Here is an 18805-nt window from a genome sequence, read left to right on the forward strand (position 1 = left end):
ATAGATGTCCATGTAGTCCCCAGAAGTAGAGCACAACTCAATGGAATCTTTATTATTAAGTAGAAGATGGATATTTAGATGGTAGGCACCAATATCTGATTCTGAGCAGTGTTGCAACCATGCTTTTTATAACAATAACAATAAATAAATGGTCCAAAGTTGGTAAGAATAGAGATGAGAACACAAAAACCTTGTGAGATTGGACTCAATGTTTTAAATGATTAACCTCCCTGATTTTGCTATCTCACTAGATTTTGCTACCTCACTCTAATATATATTTGTATGAATGTGTCTGTATGTATGTGATTTGGCCACAATATCCAGTAGTGTCACTGGTGCATGGCTCCAATGGGTGCATTGCTGCCAACACTTGAAAAAGAGTTCCTAGTCTTCATGATTGCTTAAAAAAAGCAGTGATTATAAATATGTAGCAGGAGAATTTCTATGAAAGTTAGAAACCAAAATAAGCTTTGTGAAGAATGTCTAGAATAAATGCTATGAAAAGAACTTTATACACAGACCACATGGAATTGTGTAGTTCAGAATACTGTATAGAATAATATAGGATTTGAATTCATGCTAAGCCTTGTCAATGGTCCTATTCATGAACTGCTGGCTTGGTTTACAGTTGCATACCACTGAATGCCAGCTGCAAGCTACTCTCCTGATTGAGAGCATTATAGGGACATTGGGTTAGCCACTGCTCTGATGATTATTCTCATTTTTTCAAAGAAGCTTTAATTTTTCCTTCAAGCACTGCAATCAAGCCTGTCTACAATTTTAATTTGGAAAGACTCTGTTTTACCTATTCCTTTAAATGAAAAAAACTTTACCCAACTAAATCAGATGAAATACTTATGCTTTAGATTTAGCCAAAATGGTTTTTGTAGGTACTGTTATCTTAGTAGATCTTGTTTTAACAAAACATGTACAAAAATTTCTACTGCTTCTACTTTAAGTTGCATTTTGTTTGTTTATTTATTTAATCAATCAATCAATTTCTTAACCACCCATCTCCGGTAGAGTTATATAAGAGGAGACTCAGAAAACCAGTACTTCATATTTATAAGACTCAACACTTTTATTATGGCTATTCATTTTACATCATCAATATTCATGGAAGTTTATGTTCTTGCTCTCAAAAAGTTTACAATTTAAAATCACATAAAAAATAAAGGAAGCAAAAAATTGAATAATGGATAAGAAAAAAGAGTTTGTTTCAATATATGCTTTGATTATTCATTGTTTCTATCCCTGTTATGCTTTCATCTGTTACCCAGTTAGGAAAGTAAAATAAATGATTTAGTTACAAGGCTATTTCCGTAACAGTTTCAATTCTCATACAACATGGTTATTACAGAATTTGGCACTGATTTTTTATAGCTAAGTAGCTGAAATTGGGAGAATCTACAGGAACATTCCCAGCCTGAAGTTCTTCATGATGGGAGCATTTCAGAACAGTGTGAAACAAAATACAGATAAATCCTGACATACTGCTTCATTTTGAGACAGGATAATTGCACAACAGTGAAATATGTTTAAGTAGCATTTGATGAGATAAATTTTCCTGTGATAATTTTTGAAAGAATCAAGTCAATCAGTTTCGTGTTCATGGAAAAAGAGTGCTTGGACTCTATAAAAGAAACAAGGCAAAGTGTAGTCTTAGTGATATAACATATTTATAAAAGCATACTCCCTAAAAAGATGTAGAAGCATCTATCTCTCCAGGACTTAGTAATAAAAATACCCACAGTTAATATTTTAAGCTATAGTAACTTAATTTAGCATATTTAAATTCTGTTTTGCCTTTCCTGGATTCTATAAGTACAACAATCCCATTTATTAATTATTTAAGTGTTACAGGTTGCACACAATGGTATTTTTCAGTTCACAAAATATTTTTTAGTCCATTGTTGGATTAAAATCACTTCCATTTCTTATTCTTCCAATTCCTTTTATCTTTTTTTTGTAATTTTCACTTTCACTCTGCTACTTGTTTCTGTCTCTCCTTGCAGCAAAAACGAATCTCTATTGTTTGAGATATTTTGACATAGTGTGCATCAGTGGTGGGTTCCGGACCCTGCGGAGCCGGTACGCTGCGCATGGGGCCGGGCATCCTAGACAGGCATGCGCACTGTGCATGCATGTGCATGCCACCACCCTGTGACACCCAGCTGCTTGATGGAGGTGCTGTGTGCACCTGTACAATGGGCTGGCTGCGGTATAAATGGCCATAGAATGCGGGTGGGCGGGTGGGCCAAACGAGCCATCGTAGCAGTATGGTGGCCGCTTCTCCTAACTGCCTGGATCCCACCACTGGTGTGCATATCCCAGACTATTTATTATTATAGTCAAATGTTTTTTTTATTACACAAATACAACATAATCTAATTTTCAGAAGATGCTAACCAAGATAAATGAACTATGATAGAAAAGCCAGAAAAGCAAGCAGCCAACAGGTATTAGACTATCGATTGGAAGCCCCCCAAGTTTGTTATAAGATGGGTGGCTATATAATTTTTTCAAATAAATAAATATCTATTTTCAGATAAGAGCTTATTTAAAAAAAACATTTGTAAGTTTTTAAGGTACTTTATGCCTGGGTCCCCAATCCCCTGTCTGTGGATTGACTGTCTACCATTTCGTATCAGCCAGAATTATAGGTAATCTTTTTACTAAGATTTACTTCAATAAGCACAATGTTAAGTTGAAAATGGAAGTGCATATTTCTAGTCTCTAGCAGCCACATATGGAAAAAGAAACACAAGAATTCAAGATGTATTCAAATAGCAGTGGGTTAGTGTTTAATGTTTTGTGCATATATAGCCTTATGCCAGATGGTATTTCTTTAGAACAATTTAACATACAGCAGTAAAATTCTGTATATTTCTTCTCAGAATGCGCATGGAATTTAATTGGATCTTTTCCACCAAAATATAAGATTGCCATGTAATTTTTTTTTAAAAAAACGTGTTCTTATCCCAAGAATCTAAAAAAGTAAAAATAAATCTATTTTTTAAAATAATAAAGTGGTTTTTTTTAAATACTCAGTAGATGTTGCATTCCAAGCTATACTATGATAAAGAAGTTTTAAATGGAAATAATTCAAAAGATAAACAAAAGAGCCATTTATATTTGCATTGGTTAAAAATGGAAGATGAATGACAATAAGCACTCCTTATGGTAGCAGGCTTGGGAAATCTTGTCATCTGAATCTTTTGGACTGCTTGGAGATGAGCTGTTTCACAAGATGTAATTAAAGTTTCAAATCATATAATGAGAGCAAAACTGAGGAATGAATAGCAGGCAAAATAAGCCACAATTTAAAGCCACGTTCAACATTCTTTTCTGCTCTTTTATTTTGGTAGATGAATAGGTTAAAGAAATAGTATTTAAATACTATTTCAAGAAACTTTGAATTTATGGCAAGTTTATAAAACATGAAGAGACACATAGAGAGAAGGCAATTTCTTGTAATAAAGAAACCATCGTTTGGGCCTTGACTACTCAGAGTGATAAATTTCTGTACATTAATTTCAAGGAGGTGACCCTAATTGCCTATTTAAAGCAACACTTAAAAAAAACTAATTTAAAAAAACTGAAGTGTGGCAATCTTTTCCAAATTAAGGAAGGATTGGTTGTCTGTCTGTCTGTATCTGTCTATTGGACATTTTAAATATATAAGCAAAGAAGGAAAATGAACAAAAGGAAAAGAGAGAAGAGTAGAATACAAATGAATATGCAAGAGATTTACAAAGTCAAACAGACTATACTTTTCTAGTGCATTATTAATTGATTGTGAAAATGTGAACATTATATTGTTTTAAAAACCTGAAAACCTCTGTTGAGTTCTAAGCAAAGGATAACATCAGGAAACCTAGTCATCATAATATAAACCATGAAGAAAATATACATTACAATATATTCTATCCACAGTACTGAAAGTGTGTTCTAATTTAGAAACCTTACAAAAATAAAATATAGTTTCTGGGCAGAGAGAAATCTGATTTTTGGATGTGGTACAAATCAATGTATTGAACTGTAGCCTAGGAATGATTTCCAATTTGAATTAAATTCTGTACTAGATTTACTTTTAAAATACTATGTTACCCATCATGGCATAGTCTATAATTTAAACACTCTTCCAAAGAGGAGATAAAAGTCCTAAGAAAAGTCCTATAATATCTTGCAGCTGTTAGCATAGACAAAGCTAATTTCAGTACACTTAGAGGGAATATATGATTTTGTGAAATTTCAAAAAAAGCTTACTAATTGAAATGTGAATTTATTATGTTGTTTTATTTTATATGAATAATTTTTCTAAACTATTGAGTTTTACTAGTCACTATTTATGAAAGAACAATCCAATCTGATTCAACTATTAGAATATTAACTATTCATTTTAGTCATCAGAAGTGGATTAATATACAATGACAAAACAACTCATGCCAATTTTCTCTGAGGATAATATTTGGAATTAATTTAATATTTTTCTTCCATTGAAATTCCCATTGTTGCAAACCTATTCTTGCTTCTAAATTCTGCATACAGTGCTTGTCTTATTTGGTTTCTGAATCACACTCACCAGCAATTTATATACTGCCCAACATATTCTAAATTACAGCATGTTCTAAATTATGTATTATAAGAATTCCAAATTCAGTCAAGTCTCTAAATATTCCAACTTTTTATGCAAGTTTTTAAATATTACACTACTTATTGGAATAAACACATGTCCATCATCCATAAAAAATAAAAATAATTAAAAAATAATACATACATAAATTAAAAAGAAAACATTTTCTTTACTTAATCTAGTTGGTTTTTTATTCCTATGATAACAAACATTTCTTCTCTTATATCTTATCTGTGCTCAACCCAGTTACACTACATTAGAAACTTTCCTAGCCATCAAAAGAGGTTATGTGACACATATATAATGGTTTTACAACAAATTTTGCACAATAAAGAAGATAGAAAAGGGGCAGCGATGCAGTAACCTCAAGGAAACTACCTACATTTATTGAAGTTTTTTCTTTGGCTTGAAGTATTCATTGAAAAAAGTGAAACTATATTGTTTTTAGAGCAGTAGTTCTGGGTGTGATTCGCAAGCACACAAAACAGGTACATTCAACCACGGTCTATCTAAGATTGCTTATTAACAAACCACAAGTGATTAGATTCACACAATTAAATTAACATTTAGCAATAGCAATAGCAATAGCAGTAGACTTATATACCGCTTCATAGGGCTTTCAGCCCTCTCTAAGCGGTTTACAGAGGGTTGCCTCTGTAAATATTGCCCCCAACAATCTGGGTCCTCATTTTACCCACCTCGGAAGGATGGAAGGCTGAGTCAACCCTGAGCCGGTGAGATTTGAACCGCTGAACTGCTGATCTAGCAGTAGCCTGCAGTGCTGCATTTAACCACTGCGCCACCTCGGCTCTTTGAAATTTTAAAAACCGCAAAACACACTAAGTCAAAGATGAACAAACTAAATTACAGCTTATGTATGTATATGAAAAGAAAGTTGCTTAAGACAATCTTTGGTCAACAGAGAGTGATGAATCTCTGGAACAAAATTGTCCACATAGACCTAGGTAATAGGAAATAAGAGCTGTGGTAAATAACAAAATATTGGAACTATCAATCTAGTTGCAGTTGGAATAACTAGCTGGACAGCGAATTGCGTGTCATATGGATTGTGCCCTGTCAGAATGCAGCTTTCTCTATATTAATTGTTCTTTTTGGTTTGTTTTATTCCTAGGGAAAGCATGCTTAAGTAATAGGGAGCAGCCTCAACTGGCAAAACACAACTGATTACCCCAGGAAGCTGATAACATCAAAATCTTCTTTCATATTTTCCCCCAAAGAGATTTATCATCAAGGGAACAATTTAGGGGAGGTTGTATCATGAGTTGTATATTAAATGAATCAAATCAAATGATTTTAAAAGGGCTGTGAAAGGAGGGAAGGACACAGAATGATAAGGGAGATCAAAGAGGAAAAGATTACCCTAATTAAAGTTTTGTTTCCAAAAACTCTTGGGAAAAGAATCAGAGTGGCCTGGAAGTTTAAAAGGAGAACTAAACGAAGACACCTCAGGCACTGAGAAATGCATCCTAGCTGACCGTGGCCTTTGTGAAGTTCCTGGAAAGGAATAGCAACATCTGTTACAGAGGGAAAGGATGATAGAACAACAGTTTGATATTGCTCCTTTAAAGCAACAACATTTCACTCCCCACAGAGTTTAATTTCAATACCAAATGTACTACATGTTGCAAAACAATATGTTTATTGCCATTTATTTTTCCTCAAGGACCAATTTATTCATTTTTTACTGGCATTAGAATAAGGTTTTATGTTTTATGAGGAAACCTTCCCACTCTTTGAGGCAATGATAACAGCTTGATTTGTTGTAGCAATTTCAACACTGAAGCCAAACAGATTTTACATCATAGGAAGAATGATTTCCAGGATGATGATAATACATTGACATGAAATTTGCAGGTCATTTTAAAGGATCTACTGATTTTGTGCAGGAGCCCTGCTATAGTGTATGATTAACAGATATATAACAATTTCCTGGATGAGCCGGTGGAAAAATGTAAAGAAATCCCAGCCCTTGTCTTTCTGTAGAATAAGGACTCAAATACAGCCATCTCCTCAGAGAGGATTACATTTAAACGAAAAACCATTTGGGGACTCAAGGTTAATATAGTCTAACTTTCAAAATTGTAACTTTCAAAAAATAAAAACAAATTCAAGAAAGATCCAGGAAATTAAAGGCCAACTAATTTAAAGTCTATTCTAGGAAAATTGGTTAACACAATTCAGTAAGAGAAAAAGTTACTACACTATAGTAAATTAGATTTAAATTTTAAAAGTTAATGAGGGACAATTGTATAAAGGCTATTGAAACCTAAATATTAGTTTAGTTTGGGGGCAGCAACCTTGATTTTAACCCTAACCATGAAGAGGAGAAAAGATGCCTTGGCTGTGAGCAACCAAAAGACAACTTTGCTGGGCATTGTGAGAAACAAAATTCTGGTTGATGTTGCTGTAATCCAGTTGCTATATTTGTTTTCTTAAGGAACCAGGAGGAAGGTCTATATTCTTTGTTTATTTTCACATTTCCCTCAAAGAAGGATCCAATGTGATTATTGTTAGAGTCATGACAATATTCTCACAAATATATTATGCAATCAATATTGCCAGCTTTGGTTGATACCACTTCCCTCCAAGGTTCTTCTGACTATCCATCATTTAACTCTTTTAGCAGATGCTTAATTACTTTATGGCAAATTCTCCACGGGAGTCATTAAACTTTCCTCTAAAGCAAGCATAAACTTGGCCAAAGCCTTCTGGAGACTTAATAGGACTGGGATTACATATTGATTACAAAGGAGAATTCTTTAATCAATTGTTAGTCACTAAGTTATTAAAGCTGATTCCAGAATTCATATATATCTTGGGTTCAGTCTAGTACCCCTGCTTTCCACATATACTCTATGTAATGGTAATCTGATCTTCTATTTCCTATATTCTCCTGAAGCCTGCCTGAGAATTTATAGCTACTAACTAAAATTTAACATTGTCACTTAATTTTTATGATGTAAAGTATATGTAGCTAGGAGATTTGCATTTGTGCACTTTATAAAAGCAATTGCAGAAAAAATAATCTACTCTTACGTTTTGCCTTCTTACCTAAATCCTAAAACAAACAGTTAATGTTTGTTTTTAATTAAGTTTGTTTTAATTAAGTTCATGGACATCTCATCTGGCTTCCGGAAGTGCAATGGAAAGACGCAATAACACAGCAGATGTGGACAGCTCAATAGACATCTGAACTTCATCACTCTTATAGGTTTTCTGCTTGATGACAGTACTTATATGTACACATCATAAGTGGATGTATGACTGGAATGGAACCCAGCAAAATCACAGTTCAATTGTGATCTGAACGTATAATTGTCCTGGATCATGGTATATATAGAAAGTTCCTGTTCCAGATGAATACTGACCCCCAAAGCCATAACTATGAGAAACCAGTTTAAGTCAACAGGACTTCCAAATCTTAACTAATGAATACAAAGTCAAACAGTTTTTTCCTCATTATTCTCACTGTACTAATGAGCAAAAGAATAGTGCAATAAGAATGCACATTCATTTCTGATTTCAGCATTATTTTTAGGATACTGTTTTCATGAAAACCAAGGATAAAGGTAGTACAACATACTTTCTGCTTTGCAGAAATGAAGTTCTGAAAATAGTCATGTTGAAATTTTTAAATGATTAAGGATCCAATATCTAGAAATTGATTAACCAGGATTATTACAATTTAATGATCTGATTATGTATTCAGAGCAAGATTATTATTAACTAGAGCAGACCATCTGGATCCTAGAAGATGCACTGTTGGTCCATCAGCCTTTATCAGCTTTATTCCATATCGATTTTAATTCCCCCATCAATTCCTTCCAGATTCTAAATGCATGCTCTAGACCAGTGTTTCTCAACCTTGGCAACTTGAAGATGTCCGGACTTCAACTCCTAGAATTCCCCAGCCAGCGAATGCTGGCTGGGGAATTCTGGGAGTTGAAGTCCGGACATCTTCAAGTTGCACAGGTTGAGAAACACTGCTCTAGACAGATTTTGTTTTGTACCCCCCCAAATATATGGGATAATAAAAAAAGGGAAAACGGGTCATTTGGATTCTTCTGTGAGGTGAACAATCATCTCAGAATCAGTGGTCAAAAAGCTGATGAAATCTAATTTGTACCTGAGCAGCAAAACACTCTGGTAGGAATTCCATGATACACAATCCTATTTGAAAGTAGATTGAACTGTTTTTGAAACATCCAACTTTAGTTCTGTCATTAAGCACCAGTTCCGAAAAGAGAGACTGAAGAGTACCTTATCCCAAACTATTCTGCCCTACAATATAAGATTCATGTCACAGATAACCACTATTCTTTCTCTACATCTTAGAGCAATAGCATTTAGGTTTGTATACCATCCTATAGTGCTTTACAGTACTGTCTAGGTGGTTTACAATGTAAGCATTATTTGTATATTACCACCAACATTCTAGGTCCTCATTTTACTGACTTTAGAAAGCTGGAAGGCTAACTTTCAACCCTGTCAGGCTCAAACTCCAGCCTATAGGCAGAGTTTGCCTGCACTACTACACTTTAACCACCACCAGGGATCTTCTAATGTTTTATGAAAGAATGATCAAATTGGAAAAATGCTATGAATGTAAGCATGTTTTTATTAAAGGAAGTTCGATCTCTGCTTTTCAGAGATTTTGTGAAGTTGACAGAAATACTTAAACTGAAACTCTATAACATATTTTCTGCTAAGTTGGATAGTTAACATCAGATTGTGTATTTAAATTCATATTCCATCCCATGTAGGAGAGGACTGAGCTGAACCTGAGGGCAGGGTCAAACACACCATCAGTCTGGAGTACCCACATCCCTTAAAGATACCTAAATCCAGCCCCTCTTGAAGTCTGATGACTCTTAGCTGGTCTCAATTTGCCTTGACTGTTAGTAGATCATATTCTTATGTACAGGATGCATGGAATAAACTCACGGTGCTTTTGAACTCTATCCTGGTTCCTGGTTTCTTGTGCCTGACATTTCTCTTCCTCAAGTTCAAGGTAGCATACTTAGCACTTTCTTGTCTAATTTCTAGTGAAGTAGGTTGGTCTGAAAATGACTGGTTACCATGCCTGAAAGTGAATTTGAAACTTGCTCTCCCTAGTAACAGTCCTGGTCAAAAACTTTAATCACAACTTTATCCCGGTATCATTAATATTTGGGGGAGAGGGGAGGTTAAATTAGTAATAGTACAGATTTTACTATCACACACCTTGTTCTTGGTAAAAGGATGCAGAAGGAATGTAGGCATCCCCATGTCATTTTACAGTTCTGAATCCCAGCCAGCTGGATGGCTATGGATAGATTTATCCAAAGACCTCTTCAGTAGCTGATGATACCATCATGTTGTGGTAATCAAAGTTATTGTATGATTTATTATATATTCTAGGACAGAAACAGTTTTAAGGGAATTTAGAACTGAGTTCATTGAACATTAAAGCAGAAGCCACCAAGGTAGCCTTCTGAATGAAAGCTGCTCTTCATTCACTTAATGTGTGCAATTGTCAATCACAGCAAAGCCAGGGCTTTGAAGTCCCAAACAGATGTACCCTGACTTCTGCTGGAGCACCATTGATTCGTCTGAGACCCAATATGGCAATAGCTCCTTTGCCACTGGGCAGAGAGACCAAGCAAGCTCTGTATTTTTCTGACCTAAATTTCAATTATTTTAAGCCCTACAGCACATGATGTGTGTCAAATTCTGCCCTCTGCTTTAGGTTTGTTATTCCTTTTCCAATGAACACAGAAGCATTATCTTTTTAACTATTTGTCAGGTTTTAAAAAAATAAAAAAAGATAATAGTTGGGAGGGGAAAATAACATCCCTGGTTTTTTTTATAAAGTAAACTACGGTGGATGCCCAAAATTATGTATGGGAACCTACAATGAAAGCTGAAAATTTTAAGAGGAGAAGTGGCCATTTAAGGGGAAAGCAAACCTCCAGATGTTCAAGCTGTTACAGGTGAAGAAAAGTCTTTACTTCCCTGAGGCTACTATTTGACAAGTTTAATCTCTCCAAGTTCTGGAATGTATTTTTGATGAACACCTAAACCATTTCATTTAAAGGAGAAGTATTGGGAGAGACATACACTATATTGCCAAAAGTATTCACTCACCTGCCTTTACTTGCATATGAACTTATTGTAAGTGACATCCCATTCCTAATCCATGGGGTTCAATTTGACATCGGTCCACCCTTTGCAGCTATAACAGCTTCAACTCTTCTGGGAAGGCTGTCCACAAGGTTTAGGAGTGTGCTTATGGGAAATTTTGACCATTCTTCCAGAAGCACATTTGTGAGGTCACACACTGATGTTGGATGAGTTTACGTGGCCTACCACTTCGTGGCTGAGTTGCTGTCGTCCCCAAATACTTTCATGTTCTTGTAATACAGCTGACAGTTGACTGTGGAATATTTAGGAGCAAGTAAATTTCACAACTGGATTTGTTGCACAGGAGGCATCCTATCACAGTTCCACACTGGAATTCACTGAGCTCCTGAGAGGGACCCATTCTTTCACAAATGTTTGTAAAAACAGTCTGCATGCCTAGGTACTTGATTTTATACGCCTGTGGCCATGGAAGTGATTGGAACACCTGATTCTGATTATTTGGATGGCTGAGCGAATACTTTTGGCAATATAGTGTAGCTATTGACTGTACGACAAATAATGGTTTCTCTGAGACGGTTTGATTCCTGCTGAAAGCAGAAGTAACAGAATTACTTTCTGTTATCTTTCTAACACAGATCTGATAGAGGACAATATTTGTAGATCAAGTTTGAAATGAGGGGTCCTTGGTGCTCTCTGAGCTTGGTGTTGTCTTTTTGCAAACACTCCATTATCCAAAGTAGGTAATATTGTCACTGCTAGTAGGAAGTGGGATTTGCTGTCATTTTATATTCTGGTGCTTGCCCTGTCAATGTTAGTAGAAAAGGCCTTGGTGGTTCTTTGGTTGGATTGTTTATTGTTAGCTAATGTTAGCTAATAAGTGATGTTACCTAGTTTGGGTAATGGAATCTGGAAGAAAACAGCTAGGGTCAGAGAGCATAAAAAGCACTAGCATTAGCACTTAAGACTTATATACTGTCCCATAGTGTTTTACAACTCTAGGAGGTTACAATGTCAGCATATTGCCCCCAACAATCTGGGTCCTCATTTTACTGACCTTGGAAGGATTTAAGGCTGAGTTGACCTTGAGCCCCATTAGGATCAAACTCCAGATTATGAGCAAAGTTTGCCTGTAACACTCCATTCTAAACACTGAGCCATCAGAGTTCCAAGGACCTCTGATACAGATCTCTTCATCCCCTTCAGCACAAAAAGTGCAGATGCTTCAAGCTGTCTATTAGCTGTTTTCCAAGAGGCATAAAAAAGATTTTTTCTTTGTTCAAAAGCTTTGATACAGATCTTTACTTTTGCCATGCTCCTTTCTGGAGCAATATACAATGTTCATCAGATTCAAAAACTGCTTCCCAAACAGTGATAGCAGAAGAAAGTACAATCATGCAACTTAATGTAATCTACTAGAAGATAAAGTTAATAAAATATTGTCTTTTGTTTTAATTAGAAAGTCAAAGATAAGCAAAAATTCTATTATTTTTTCTCCCAACCACTGAAATGTCAGCTCAGTTGTGCTTTCTTTTCATACCTAAATCTGTCAAGTCTATATGAGTGGTTTGACAACACTGAACAACTCACTATGAAGACAGAAGTGAAGAAGGCTGTATGCTTGAAACACTATTAATGTAAGTGAATCCCTTATAAATAAGCATTTGTTTGGGCTTGAAATGTGATTCAATAAAACTATTAATTTTTAGATAATTACAACTTCCAAAACATTCTTCCTTCCTCTTTTCATCTAAATTAATGATTCACTTTTTCAGAATGTATAATTTTCTGCAAAAAATGCCTCAGTCATGATGTCAATTTTCTTCTTTGTTTTGTTTGTTAATGAATTCATTAATCAATTTAAAATCAACAAGCTTTCACAATTATATCCACTAATGCTGTGTTAGGGATAAATAATTATGTAATTTAGAATGGAAAGCTTACAAATTCTTTAAAATTTAAGGACTAGCATTAGCACATCCTATGAATTACCCAGTTTTTAAAAAAATCATGGATATTTTTGGAATAGCAAATTAATATCTTCTCAAAAGAATTACAAGCATCCTGGCTCAAAGCTACAGTTATGGTATTATACTGTGAAGTTAACTGTGGTTGAGAAAAGAGGAACAGTACAATATTACAATCAAACAAAGTGGGAAACACTTTAAGATTGAACAATGAAGCTTTGATTAATATAATAACAACAGCCTTGTTCTGTTCAATGTATTCATCTTTTTGTACTTGATGTGCCAATGTATTAATGGACCAGATATAGTAATATCCTATCATTCCAAGAGTACAAATGATTAATCATTCTCCCAAATTACATTTTTTTCTTTAAGAGTACTCCAGCCAATTCTTGGTGTTGGAATTCACACATCTTAAAGTTGATGATGTTGACGCACACTGCTTTAGTAAACTGAAGGATCATTGTAACCATATTTGCATTGGAAAAAACTACTGAAGGAAGGACAGGGAACTTTCACTCCACAAATCTAAACAGCTTGTATAGTGTTTGATAAACTTCAGTCCTACCAATATATACAGAAGAAAATTTCATAAAGTAACACTTGCCCACAGAGAGATAGTTGAAGCAATAATTGAAAGCTTAAATCCCATATAAAAGTAAAGTGAATGATAGAATAAACAAATCTTTTGATTTCGTGGGCCTGTCCATCTAGGTTTCTTAGCAACAACTTGGAAATACTCCTCTTCATCCTCATCTGTCTACCTCCCCTCCCCCACTGGCCAACAACCTTGGTAAGAATTCTGATGATTTTTATTGCACTATTAATAAAGGTCAGAGCTGTGTAATTTGAGAAATGGTTGATCGTGTGCTGCCATATAGCTAGGCTTAGTTCCATGAATTATAGTCAAAATGAGGATTAAGAAATGTCATTTCATTCTTTGAATTTCTTTCGAATTCAATTGGTAATTGAGTCATATTTTAAATTAAAATCAAGTTATTATAAAGTTTTACGGGAAATGTAACATCTTGCAAATGTTAAGGAGTTTCAAAACTTTAGAAAATTTCTGCCTATATCCCAATGGCTAGGCATTTGTATGTCCGGCCATCTATCCATCCATCCAACCAACCAACCAACCATCCAACCACCCATCCATAACTTACATCTCCAAATAAGCTTTTGACACTGCATGTACAACTGAAATGATTTACGTCTGTGTTTACAAACTTAAATGGAAAGAATTAAGAATTTGTTGCTTATTGATTGGACACGGCACAGTTGAGGTAGAAAGATCTGGTCAATGACCAGCAGAGGGCACACTTGGCACTTCTTGTTGAAATTTTTTGAGAGGAAAGAGGTGTTGGTTGGTTTGTTTAAAATGGGCATAATTGTTTCTCCTACTAATTTACAGCTTCATATACTATAGAAATTTTGTAATTGCATTTACTGATGGTACTGAATTACTTTCAAGAAGTTTTCTAAATCTGTTCACAATCTAGGAAAACGTAAGTATTAAGCTTGGAACTGTCTGTAGGCTCATGAATATTTCTACTTTATTAGTGGGCAGAAAACATTTGCCAGCAGGAAAGGAAAATTATATAATGTTTTAGAATTATTTTATAATCTGTAATTGCTTTTACCATTGTAAGTGTATGTCAGCAATAGAAGCAGCACAACAGTGTGGCAAAATCTATGTCATCTATTTCTAAGCTAAGGCATTGTGCTCATGTCTGTACATGCAAAATGAGAACAGTACAGCTATTCCTGTGTACACAGAGCAAAAGTCTAGGCTTCACCACCCAAAAAGAGCTATGAAAAAGCAAAAGCAAAAAGTAGAACAATGACTGAGAAAATCAAATACTTCTTCGAAACTGAGATATCAAAACACAGTTGCTACCTAAATGAAACTGAACTCTGCTCTACCAGTGATGTGAATCTGACAGCAGGATCTGACAGCATGATCTATGCTTATGTATTAGCAACACCACACCTAAATATAGTTTAATGGAACAAACAAAAAGATGCATAAGGTTTGGCTTCTTTCTACAAGCACCTGGCTCTCTTCTCTGGAACCAAATTGCCCCTTGCTCCCCAAGGAATTAGGACAGGCCCTAACCTGTTACTATTAAGGCCTGGTTGTTTTAGGAAATCTTTGGGGACTGAATGTAGATCTATCCCCCAACACACCCCATAAGTGATTATATAGGGTTAGCTGTATGCTCTTCGCACACAATGGAACTGACAAAGTTTAACATGTTAAGATATTGCTGTAAGTTGTTTCAACCCTTTTTACTGATTTAAGGCATGCACTGTTTAAAGTTGCTTGTCACTAAATTGATATAGAAGCTTGAGAGATAAATTTTTAAAAAGTACATTTTTATTTTAAAATAACATGTTTGTTTTACTGAAAGCTTGGTAAACAGCCACTGCTCAGAATTCCCAATATCCAACTGTTCATTTAAATTACAAATAAATATAAATCCACATAAGCCTATCACAAGTTAAAAGCAGCAATCTCTGTGAATCTACTTATCAAATCCACCCATCCATCCTTTTTAACTGAACGTTACGAAGAGAAACTGTTAAATTCAGTGATCTGATTAACTTCTTCCCATTTGTGACTTAACACATTTTTAAAAAATCATTCTCTGCTTCTCTAATAGTATTAATTACTATGTAAATTATGTATGCCTTAATTGCTATTAAAATGAACCACTTAAGAAATATATGATTATGTGTAAAAAAAATATAAGAAACCATTATTCATTGTCATTTGGAAATCTAATCGCAAACTGTCAGAATTTCTAAAGCTTAATGTCATTGGGTTCTAAAGTTAGCCTCACAAAGAAAAAGTGAACTAACTAAACGACCTTTCCTTTTCCAATCCCTTTTCCAAGCAGGTAGATTTGTAGATTTTTGTAGATTTTATTAATATTTGTAGGCCGCCCTTTTCCCTGAGGGGACTCAGGGCGGCTCACATAAAATCGGGGAAGGGGAATACAGACATTAAGATAAGACATATAATAAAATAGTAAACAACATACATTCATCATTCGGGAGGGGAACTATCCTATGTCCCCAGGTGACATAAGATGAGTGAACAGATCACAGAAAAAACTGGAAGACATATTTTTTCTAAAATTCTGTTTCTAGACTAGTATTTTAAACCATATTATAAGGAATCCACCTGTATAAAGTGTTTCCACTGTGGAAGAAAAGTTAAAACAACAATTTTATTGCCTTTTGTACCTGGATTGAGACTACTATGGAGGTATTTGGTAGAATTTAGATTGTCAATCTGACAATTGATACACCATGTTATAAAGAACTATGAAGATGACCTTAGGGGGAAAAAAACTCTACAGAAATCACTCATTAATAAAATGTGCAGAAGCATGCCTTGAGCCCTGGGAAAAGTAAAGGTATAAGGAAGCAATGCAAATGGAGTCCTCCCAAATTAACTTAACTTTAACTTAACTTTTAATAAATTTATATTTATATTCTTTGAGATATGAGAGATTCAGAAGGGAAATCACAGCCAGAGTTGCAAGACTATTACTATAGCGCAGGGGTCGGCAACCTTAAACTCAGAGAGCCATTTGGACCCATTTCCCACAGAAAACACCGGGAGCCACAAAACTCTTCCTGTGCCTGACTATTTCTGAGTGGCCATAAAACTAGTATATATAGTTGAATTAAAGTTTCTGTTTTCTTCTGAAACTTTTCTTTTCTTGGATTTAGCCATGGTTGGCCTACCATGGCCCAAAAAGCTTAATAAATCGCAAGTTGGTGGGTGTCACACATTGGCAGTTGTGACGTATATTTTGATTAACAGTGAGCTGCAGCAGAGGAATGAAAGAGCCACATGCGGCTCCAGAGCAGCGGGTTGCTGACCTCTGCTAGCCTATTTCAATAAAAGAGAAGCCTAGTCTTCTTGTGAAGTCTATTTCTTGATCTGGACAATCTTGAAGGGGTGACTTGTGCTAAATGTTTAGGACAAAGAGAGTAGCGATACTGTAACATAGAAGAGTTTGTAATGGCTTCTTCTTGCAGTGCAAGAAGACAATCTCAGATGAGGAGACTCATACTTAGTGGAAGATCTGGGCTTCTAGCTGTTCTTCTACTCTTTGAGTTCATTGATCATATGTCAAAGAGAAAAGGTCTAGCCTAGACTTCTCCCTTGGTTTATATGCATGTTTGCCCAAAATTCCTCTTCTAGTAACCAGTTATTTCCATCTAAACTATTTAGCAGACTGTAAAGAAGGAAAATTATGTCTCTACCAACTTAGCCACTGAAAATCTGTTTATAAAGTACTATTACATTATTTGACTTACTTGAATCACAAACCAAATTACAGCTGCAGCAGTGGCTAACCAAACAGAAACAAAACATGATGGATTAGAAAATGTCTTCATGGGTCCCATTTGAATGTATAACACTGACAGAACAGTGTTTTATGTATTACTGTTTGATAAAATGGTATTTTGTTCTTCCGAATGTACACAAGTTTGAGATAAGATGTTAAGAAATATAAATAAAAGAAATAAAAAGAATACTTTCTAAAGTATAGGAAAGACAGAGGTAAGAAAACGTACAATTGTAATAAGGAATCCAATGATAAAATCAATAGTTCAGCTTTTAAAAATGTAATTATCCTACAAAATATATTTTAGAAGCACAATCTGTTGGTAAGAATACTCTTCCACTTTTATCCAGGACAAAGAAACCAGATTGTATGAGTGTGTTACATTATGAAAAAAGTTAATAAGCCAAGATATTAAATTAGCTACTGATTTACAGGAAAAAATATTTTTTCAATGAAATATATACTTTTTAACATTCCATGTTTTTATAGTTACAAGATATGTATGCCTTTGCATTTTAAATTCACTATCCTGTTTAAACAGATTCTAAATTTGGCTGTGGCAAATGGAGATAAACATATTTGTATGTATAACATTTCCTGAAACCAATCAGAAAACCTTCACTGTATATTTAATTTTTGTACTTAAATTTTAGTCAGAGAAAAAAGTACTACTGTCATCAGAATACAGAAAGTATCTGTTGTATTACTATATCTGCTTTGTCGTATTTTATTCCTTCTTGGGGAATTTTAGATCAAAATTGTTTTTGTTTGCTTACCTACTACCGCTCGTTCATCTGGTCTGGGCAATTAATTTTTATTTGCACTCTAAATCAAATATAATAATGTGTATAAAATAAATGAATACAAAATCTCATATGAGGGCAGCCAGCATTCCAAACTATGTACATTCTTTATTCCTTACCATCAAAGTTCTTGTACTGGGATGTGAAGATTATTTGTACTGATCGTGTGGCCTCCTTCAACATGCCTTCAAATTCACTTCTGCTCTTGTTGGCAAAGTTCTCTTCCATTTCACTAGTACAGCAAGTATAACCTTGTGGGCAAATTCTCAAATGTTCTCCTGGTGGATGGGAAGAAGAGAAAAATGGATAAGAAGGCAAATCATGTGAAATAAAAACGAGTAATCAAAGCGCTTTGTCACACTTTAAAGGTTAAATCAGCTTTATTGTTATTTAAACTGTCATAGATGACATATGTTTCCTTAGATGCCTGGAATAAGTTCCTATGGGAGAGTTTTAATAAATAAATGCAATTGAATGGAAGTGGGGAGATGGGGTAGGGGCAGTGACAATAGGCAGGATTGCTTTGAGGGATGGGAAACACAGAAATAAGTTGCTTAATTTTAATAAACAAAGACTTATGCATCAAAATAAGTAAAATTCTGTGGCTCTCCAGGCCAGAAATTCTTTTATTGCATGAGATTTATAATCCTGATATTTATATATACAGTTGTTTATGGAGTTTGGGAGAACAGAAAATAAGAAGGGTGTCAAGACTCCAAGTAATACAATCTATTCAATAAGAAGTCTGAGACAGGCAATTTCATCAAAGAACATTTAATTGGGACATATCAAATTGGCATGTTCCTGATGGAAAACCGGCTCTAAGTTCCCACCAGTTTTACACCCAATTAAAAGTAAAACTTTGCCCCCGAGTTTCCAGTCACATGGTCC

The 18805-nt window shown here is 34.8% G+C and overlaps 1 protein-coding gene across 1 annotated transcript in view; it reads right to left on the reverse strand.

The window, feature by feature from the left end:
• GPC1 (glypican 1) overlaps nt 1-18805 on the reverse strand; it is a 194124-nt gene that overhangs the window by 63317 nt on the left and 112002 nt on the right. The window contains exon 2 of the mRNA XM_032225564.1: nt 18034-18192. Coding sequence (XP_032081455.1) covers nt 18034-18192 — 159 coding nt within the window. The remainder of the gene's footprint in view (nt 1-18033; nt 18193-18805) is intronic.

The sequence above is a fragment of the Thamnophis elegans genome, chromosome 10 (assembly GCF_009769535.1).
Source record: "Thamnophis elegans isolate rThaEle1 chromosome 10, rThaEle1.pri, whole genome shotgun sequence".
Lineage (NCBI taxonomy): Eukaryota > Metazoa > Chordata > Lepidosauria > Squamata > Colubridae > Thamnophis > Thamnophis elegans.